This window comes from Plectropomus leopardus, chromosome 24 (genome assembly GCF_026936395.1).
Source record: "Plectropomus leopardus strain MGB_pleo_1.0 chromosome 24, ASM2693639v1, whole genome shotgun sequence".
Taxonomy (NCBI): Eukaryota; Metazoa; Chordata; class Actinopteri; order Perciformes; family Serranidae; genus Plectropomus; species Plectropomus leopardus.
This window is the reverse complement of record NC_142199.1, coordinates 1,708,092-1,717,086: the sequence shown is the minus strand read 5'-3', so window position 1 is coordinate 1,717,086 and position 8,995 is coordinate 1,708,092. Positions and strand designations below refer to the sequence as shown.

At 35.8% G+C, this 8,995-nt stretch overlaps 1 protein-coding gene across 1 annotated transcript; it reads right to left on the bottom strand.

The window, feature by feature from the left end:
* Positions 1–102: 102 nt before the first annotated feature.
* Positions 103–8,157, bottom strand: LOC121937729 (uncharacterized). The gene is made up of 2 exons (XM_042481047.2): positions 3,335–8,157; positions 103–2,430 (listed from the first exon to the last, which is right to left on the bottom strand). The coding sequence occupies exons 1-2, from the start codon at positions 6,900–6,902 to the stop codon at positions 2,108–2,110; spliced, it is 3,891 nt and encodes a 1,296-aa protein (XP_042336981.2). The 5' UTR covers positions 6,903–8,157; the 3' UTR covers positions 103–2,107.
* Between the last annotated feature and the right edge of the window lie 838 nt (positions 8,158–8,995).

Genomic DNA, 8,995 nt, shown 5'->3' with positions numbered 1-8,995 from the left:
AATGTAGAAGTGAACACAAATGTATCACTATTATTTAAATGAATAAAATTAAATATATTAGTGTAAAGGTACCTCTGCGAAATAACATGCACAAAACAAAAATCTGTGTGGTGCTTTGTAAGCTCCTTTAATATGATTGAATTTAGTAATAAATATTTTACAGTAGTGATTATCAGACTGTGAAGTTTACAGTAACTAGAAAACATATCAGTCAACTATACATTTACTAGTTATATCAGTTTCATCCCTGTATACACAAGTAATAAACTTTATTTATTTTGCGCCTTTCACTCATAAAATTGGAAAAAAAAATACAGAACGGACATTGATCATGGTGTTCCACAAAGCTCTATTTTGGGTCCACAAATTTTCTCTATATGTTGTCACATTATCCTCAAGCAGAAGATCACAAAAAGCAAAAATTCAATGATAACTATGATACAGTAGTGATTGTTATTATACTGTTAGCTTTACATTAGCTGGAAAACATACCAGTCAACTAAACATGTATGAGTTATATCAGTTTCTTCCCAAAATGATGCCATTAAGAGTGTCACTGCATTGATTTCCGAGCAGAAATATGAAGTCAAAATGATATTTTAAATCTTTTGTACTTGCACTTTAATAATACCATTATATTAACAACAAGCATAGACTTCTAACATCCACTTATCATTGTATGGGTAGGATTCAATGTCTATTAATGAAACACCTGAGCAAATCGGCTTTATTTCTTTCAAACACATGGGAGGAAAGCAATTAGTGACGTGACAAGAAATTACCAAAAAAATAAGAAACAAATTAGTAAAAGTTACAAAGAAATTACCTGAAAATTACTACAAAGAAAGAAGAAAAAAGTAAAATACAAAAACAAATAAGGCAAGGATCTGAAAAAAATAAACATATATGACACATATTTTTAAATGTATAAGTATAATAATTATAAATATAGTTTCTGGGTATTTTCCTCTTTTTTGGTTAATGTTCTAATAATGCCCTTTCCCATGTTTTTGAAGAGGGTTAAACCTTTTTGTTGAGATTTCAAAGGCTTGAATATTTGTGAAAGGTGCTTGAATGCAGCACAAGCAAAGAAAAACTCATGTCCATCTACATTTTGAAGGGTTAAATAAATTCTAAAAATTAATTGGTGAAGTCTGATTCAGATTTCATTTGAGTAATGATTATAATGTAATATTCTCCAGTTTGGTCTGTTTGATAGGCTTATACACAATGGCGTATACAAAATAAGATCTTAACAAGCTAAAACAATTTTTTAAAAAAAAGAACAGAAGTGATTTCAGTGATTTCAGTGCTGCTGGAGGACACTTTGATGACACACATCACTGTTAACTGAAACCTTCAACCTGTGGCATTTTAATACTTCATAATAAAATCATAATAAAATACATTTTATTTATTCAGAGCAGTGATACTCCAGCTGCCTTGCTTGGGGCCACTTTTGCAAAATGAGTGGGGTAGGGGCCAGTTGCAGCAGCCCCATTCATGTTTCTCGGATATAAGGACATTTCTAAGATTTTAGTACATTTCTTGGATTTGAGGATATTTCTAGGATTTTAGGACATTACTACGATTTAAGGACATTTCTAGAATTTCAGGATGTTTTTAGTATTTTAGGACATTTCTAGGACTTCAGGATGTTTCTAGGATTTCACAAAATTTTCCAGGATTTTGGAACATTAGGGTCCAGCCAGGACCTCTGTCAGGAGTGCAGGGGATCCTCCACTAGCACTTTTTCTGATCAACAAGCTCTATTGTGATGCTGTTTTATGCATTCTTATGTATACTAAAAGTACAAAAACAATTCCCAGCGTGAATCATTTTGTTTTTATATGAATTAGATTAATAGTTGGAGGGCCTCTAGGCTCCCTATCAGTGCCCAGTTCTGGGCCGTAGGCTATAAATTGAGTATTACTAATTTACTGCCTTTCACTCATAAAATTGGAGAAAATTTTACACTCAATATGGTGTACCCCAAGGCTCTATCCTGGGGCCACTGCTTTTGCCTATATGTTACCACTCGGGGTCGCCATCCAAGATCACAAAAAAGTGAATAGAACCAAACCCTCTGACCATATCTGGGGTTAAATCACAAGTCCATCATGGCCTCAAACTCATCAATTCTCTGTCGGGTGTTTCCTCTGCGGATCCTCCTGTAGGACACAGTTTTGTACTTTGAGGACTGGTGGCTGCCGTTCTTCTTGTCATCCGCTGTGTCTGCCTCGCCATTTACACTGTTGGAGGTTTGACCTCCTCCCTCTTTGTCCTTTTTGTCCCCCTTCACTTCCATCACAGGGTTTCCTGTGCTGGATGAGTTTTCGGTTGGACTGGGCTGTTTGCTTCCTTGTCCGGCACTTAATGACGACTCAGCAGCTGCGTCCATCAACAATAATCTCTCCTCCAGCCTGCAACCTGATGCAAAAAATCAGAATACATTATCTGCTTAAGTAAAATGCTCTAAAAGGTTAAAGCATGCTATGAGGTAATTTAATTGGCTCTGTGGAGCTTTTTTTATTATCATTGTTTGCTTTTGGCAATAGAGTGAATGTCATCCTTGTGGAATTTTAATTAGATTTTAATGAATGAATTAACTCTCTGGCCTGAATCTCCACTGTGAGAAGTTGTGCTTCCAGCCAATCATAGCTGCAGTTATGTAAGATCATCTCTCCACTGCAAACTCTAAAACAGCTACAACAACTTACAGCAACATTTAAATGGTTGATTCGTCAACTAATTGTTGTTGCTGTATTTGTGTAAACTGTTTATAACTGAAATTTAATTTATTACAAAACACAGTATATTATTTAAAATCCTAAACATCCTAAAATCTTCGAAATGTCCTAAACTTCGAGAAATGTATTAAAGTTCCTAGGATTTGAAAAACACTTTAAAAAAATGAAAAAACTAACCCTGAAATGTTTATCTTAGTAGTTGGCAATTGATTTTTTGTCAATCAACTGATTGATTAATCAACCAATGGTTGCAGCTGTACTTGTATAAACTGCTTGGAAATTTAATTTACAATAAAACATAGTATTTTAAAAACTCTTGTTGTATTTTGATGCAAAAAAACTTAATTTGTAAAGTAACCAAAGCAGTCAGATAAATGTAGTTAAGTAAAACAGTACAATATTTCCCTCTGAAATGTACTGGGGTCAAAGTATAAAGTGGGATGAAAAGAAAATACTCAAGGAAAGTACAAGTACCTCAAATTTGTACCAAAGTGCAAGACTTGAGTAAATGTACTTAGTTTATATTCCAGCACTGTCGTCGCAGGAGTGTGTCAGTAAACTTCATGAGTTTAGATTGTGGTTACCTGTATGGAGTTTAGCCGCTGTTTGACCTTGACGTCCCGCAGCAGGAAATGATGTTGTCAACGGCGTTTGGAGTCGCTCCTGTTCCTCCAGACCCTGCGTTTCCACCTCTCTCCAGTCCGGATGAGCATTAGCAGACTTGCGCAGACTTGTGTTGGCTGAAGAGGCAGCTTCCTCCGTCTCGTTGTGGTTGCTCGGTGATGTGGGATAAATGTCCCCGTTGTGGTTGTTGGCAGCGCCCGAGCCTTTCTCCTCCTCTGTGGAAGCTTCGGTTGGTGTCTCTGCTCCAGCATGACTCAGCGGTTCAGCACAAAGTGGAGGGGTGGATTTTTGGGACTGATGGAGCTGGTTTTGGAGCTCATGGTTTGGTCCCTCTTTAAACTCTCTTTCTTCTTCTTGTGCATTTCCTTCTCTGTCCAGCGAGGTCGCCATCTCCTCTTCTTTTCCATCAATCCATTGTTCTTGTTTCTTCGCCTTAGCTCTTTCCATCTCATCTTCTTTTCTATCAACTCTTTCTTCTTGTTTCTTTTCCTCCTTTTCCTCTTTTCCATCAGTCAGTTGCTCTTGTTTTTTTGCCTCAGTTTGTTTGTTTTCCGTCATCTCGTCTTCTTTACTACCAACCTTTTGTTCTTCTTGTTTCTTCGCCTTAGCTCTTTCCACCTCTTTTTCTCCATCAAGCTTTTGTTTCTGTTTTTTTCCCTTGTTTTCTTCAGTCTGTTGTTCTTCTTTTAAATCAAGCCTTTGTTCTTCTTTTTTCTCTTTTTCTGTCAGCTTTTCTTCTTTGTCCTCCATCTCTTCTTCCTTTCTGGCAACCTTTCGTTTTTGTTTCAGCTGGTTTGCTGCATCGTCTTTTAATTCCTTTTCTTCTGCTTTTGAATTTACTTCTCTGTCTGTTGCAGTCACTGTTTCTTTCTCTTTTCTGTCAACCTTTTGTTCTTCTTTCTGGGCCTCTTCTTTGACTTTTTCTTCCATCTTTTGTTCTTTCTCATCAACCTTTTGTCCATCCATCTGCTCTTCGACTGTTTTCTCCAACTCTTCTTTTACGTCAACCTTTTGCTCATCTTTTTCTTTCTTTACCTTGTTTTCTTCTTTTCCCTCCACCTCTTCTTCTTTTCCATCGATCTGTGGTTCTTGTTCTCGTGTCTTTGTGTCCCTTTCTTCTTTTCGATCAACCTTTTCTTTATCTTTGACTTTTTTCTCCAAATCTTCTTCACGTCCACCAAGTTTTGGTTCTTGTTTTATTGCCTCCATTTCTTCTTTTCCCTCCATCTTTTCTTCTGTTCCATCAATCTTTTGTTCTTCTTTTTCATTCTGTACCTGCTTTTTGTCTTTTCCCTCTATCACTTCATCTTTTACACAAACCTTTTGCTTTTCTTTGTTTTCTGTCAGTTCTGTTTGTTCTTTTCCACCAACCTCTTTTTCTTGTTTCTTCCCCTCCTTTTCCTCTTTTTCTTCCAAATCTTCCTCTTGTTTTTCTTTCTCTACCTCCTTTTCTCCTTCTTCATCCATCTCTTCTTCATTTCCACCAATCGATTCTTCTTGTTTCTTTGCCTCCTTTTCTTCTTTTTCATTAACCTTTAGTTCGTCTTGTCCGTGCATCTTTGTCTCTGTTTCTTCTTGTCCGATAACTTCTTGTTCTTTTTTCAGTTTCTGTACTATTTCTTCTATAATTTCTTCTTTTCCACCAATCTTTTGATCATCTTGTTCATTTTTCTTTGCCTCATTTTCTTCAGTTCCAATAACCTTTTCTTCTTTTCCAACAGCCTCTTGTTTGTCTTTGACTTTTTTCTCCAGATCTTCTTTCCCTCCTACCTTTGGTTCTTGTATCTTCAACTCCTTTTCCTCTTTTTCCTCTGTCTCCGATTCTTGTTTCTCTGCCTCAGTTTTTCCTTGTCCAAGAACATTTTGCTCTTCTTTATTTTTTGCTGGTTCTTCCCCTTTCTCTTCAACTTCTTCCTTCTCTTCTTTTTTTCCACAAACCTTTAGTTTCTCTTCCTCTTGTCGTTTATTTACCTCTGTTTCTTTATTGTCCTCCATCTCATCTTTTCCATCAAATGTTTGCTCTTCATCTTCTTTCTTGGAGTCAGTTTCTTTGCTTTCCTTTATCTTTTCTTGTTTTCGACCATCCTTTTGCTTTTCGTTTTGTTTCATCATCTCCATTTCTTCTGTGTCCTCCATCTCTTCTTCTTTTTCATCAACCTTTTGTTCATCTTCTTGTTTATTTGTTTTTGTCTCTTCTTGTCTAATGTCCTTTCGCTCTTCATCTGTCAAATGTTCTTCTTGTTCGTATTTCTTCAGCATTTCTTTTTCGCCAACTTTTTCCTCTTCTTTCTCATTCTGTACCACATTTTCTTCTTGTTCTTGTGTCTCCTCTTTTTTTCCATTCATCTGAGGGGGTTCTTCTTGTTTTTTCTTCTCGTTTTGTACTTTTTCTTCCATCTTTTCTTCTTCTCTGTCAGTCTTTCGCTCTTCTTCATTTTCTTTTGGTTCTCCCACTCTTTCCTCCATCTCTACCTCCTTCTTTGCCTTTCTCTCTTCAACCTCGTCTTCGTCACGGTTCTTTTTCTTTTCTGCTCTTTCATTCATCATAAGTTTTTTTACCTCTACACTCAATATGTCTTCTTCCTCTTCTCCACTTTTTACTTTCTCGTACTCCTGCTTTTCCTCTTCCTCTCCTTCTTTTGTCTCCGTTTGTTCTTTGCTTTCTTCGTCTACCTCCTCTTCATCTTTATATTTCTCTTTTACGTCTCTTATAAGCTCCTTTTCTTCTTTTCCCAGTTTGTCTTTTATTTCCTGAGTTGTCTCATCTTCATCTGTCATCTTGTCTTGTTCTTTTCCATCTTTTTCCACCTCCTCTTCCTTCTTTTCAGTCTCTTTTCCATCTTTCAAATGCTCCTTTTCCTCTCTTTCCAGTTCATCTTTTATTTCCTGAGTAATCTTGTCTTCCTTTGTCTCCTTTTCTTGTTCTTTTCTGTCTCCGTCTACCTCCTCTGCTTCCTTTTCTTTTCCATCTTTTATAAGCTCCTTTTCTTCCTCTTTGTCTTCCTCTTCTTTCTCCTTTTCTGTCTCTTTTCCGTCTTTTAAATGCTCCTTTTCTTGTCCTCCCAGTTCTTCATCTGTCTCCTCCTCCATTTCCTTTTTGTCCTCTTCTCCTATTTTATATTCTGGCTCATTTTGATGCTCAGTTTCTCCTATCTCACTGTTGATTTTTAGTTTCTTCTCTTCAGCTTTTTCTGTCTCAGTTTCATCCTCTTTGTCTCCTTCAATCTTCTCCTCGTCCACCACTTTTTTGGTCCTCTCTTCTTTGTCCACTTCTTCATCTTCCTTTTTATCTTTCCCCTCTTTAACTTGTTTCTCATCGCCTTCCTCCCCCACCATCTTGTCTTCCTCAATCATCACTTCTTCCATTTCGTCTTGGCTGTCCGACCCGTCCTCAGTTTGGACTCCAGACAGCATCGTGTCCTCCAGCGACAGAATATCTCCGAACAGGCCAACCGCCTGAATGACCTGAGACACAATAGAGTTCTCCTCCAGGTCTAGACCATCCGTCTCCGTCCACCAGCTCGCCATGACGCAGGAGAGAAAAAAAATTCAGAGTGAAAAAGAAACCGACATGCATCCATCTGCACTCGTCCATGTTATGAAAGCATTCACACGTTTAGAGGATTTCATTAATGCTGACTGGCAGCACACGTCATTTCTCAGCCTGGTGACCTGAAGGCCACGTTTTCAGCCTCGGGTTTGTAATACTTTAATCTTTCAGGTGTGATCTCTCTCCCCCTCGCTCTCTGCTTTTCTTGATTTTTTTTGTGTGTGATGTTTTAATTGTTTGACAGAAATAGACAGATGAGAGTTCACTATGCAGTTATGCCCACTTTCCTCGACCCATTTAAGCCTACCCTCCACAACCATCCTCTACCAGATTGCATTAGAAATTAAATTTAAAAAAAACATTTCAAAATAAAACAAACAAAACACTCCAAATATCCAACAAAAAACAAAGAAAAAAACATCCATAATTCTATTTTTGAAATTAAAAAAAAAACTCAAAATCATGAGAAAAAATAGAAGTAAACACTACAAAAATATTTCAAAAAATAGAGAAAACAGAAAATAATTACATAAATTGAACCCAATAATAAACCCATAATAAACCCAACTTTAGTTCTCCTTTGCAGAAGATTGGCAGCTTCTGGTACTTTTGGTTGATAATGTGTGTTATAATGCATTTGTCATTGGTGGCCATGTATGTATGTATGTATGTTATTGTTCAGGTTCGGCTTGATTTGCTCGAGGAAAGCAGGCATAATCATATAAGTAACTGTCATCTTTTTTTCTGTAATTTCTGTAAAATCAAATAAAACACACAAAAAAAGAAAGTAAAGGATTTTGGGTATGATGATGGATGCTAAACTGTCATGGAAATCTTATACAGTATGTGTAAAAACAAAGCTGTCTAAGAATGTTTTTTTTTAAATCTGCTCTGTAAACCATCTTTTTCTGGCACTTTTTGAAATATGATTATGTTTTTCTTCTCTCCACTCGTCTTTTAGCCTGAAGATCAACATTCCCGCTGTGTTTATCCCTCTGAGGAATGTAAAGCTTCACAATAAGCTGCAGTGAGTTTTACATTCTCACATGTATTCACATTATATCACCAGTCAACATCTTTACTGCTGCACACAGCTACACACATGCCCAATTAGACCAATTTATTTATTAAATTATTCCAGGTTTTGGCTTATCATACCAATTTCTGTCAAATTATCATAATGTTTGTCAAGTTGTACTTGTTTCCAATTTTTATTTTTTATTTATATATATTTAGTATTCCCATTTTGGTCAAAGTACACTAATTCATATTGTGAAATTATATTATTTTTTGTTCAATCAAATTTTTGTCAAATTAGACTAACCCTTGTCAAATTAGTAATGTTTTTTGCTAGATTATACCAATTTTGACAAATTCTACTATTTTTTCTTCAATTATATTAATTTTTTTTTATCAAATTCTACCAATTTTTGTTAAACTATACTAATTTTTGTCCAATTATACAATGTTTTCACAATTTTAAAATGTATGCCTCAAATTATATATATATATGTATATATGTATATATGTATATGTATATATATATATATTATTCAGGTTTATAAAGTTTCAATATACTTGGAGAAAAGGTTTACAAAAATATTATATTACCATATTTTAGATAATTTGTAAAGATAATAATAAAGATCATCAGTATTGTTTAGTCAATGATTATTTGTAAATGATCCTAACATATCTGATAAGATTTCAAAAGCACTACCCCCGAAATCCTACAGATGGTGGTAGAACTTTTTTCTTAGATTTGACTCCAGCGTCATGCAGAGACATCAGCTCACAAGCTTTTATAATCACTGAACTCAAATTAGCTCAGTTGTGAGTCATTTTCCAGGAAATGCTCCTCATGGCCTATTACTCAAGAAGGAAATAGGAGTCAAATTGTCACAAATAAAAACAAACAAAAACAGACTCGTCCTCAGAGAACCTTTAGCTGAAATGTTGGAATTTCGGCTCACATTCAGACAAGGAAATATCAGCGTAAAAAGTGCTGGAAGAAGTATTCAGACCCTTAACTGAAGTAAAAGTATTAATACCACCCTGTGAAAATAAAATC

What these genes read in the sequence shown, in the direction of transcription:
- LOC121937729 (XM_042481047.2), bottom strand. Translation starts at nt 6,902, where the DNA reads ATGGCGAGCTGGTGGACGGAGACGGATGGTCTAGACCTGGAGGAGAAC. An exon ending in AGCGGCTAAACTCCATACAG is followed by an intron (nt 2,431 to 3,334) that starts GTAACCACAATC and finishes TTTTTGCATCAG; the next exon opens with GTTGCAGGCTGGAGGAGAGA.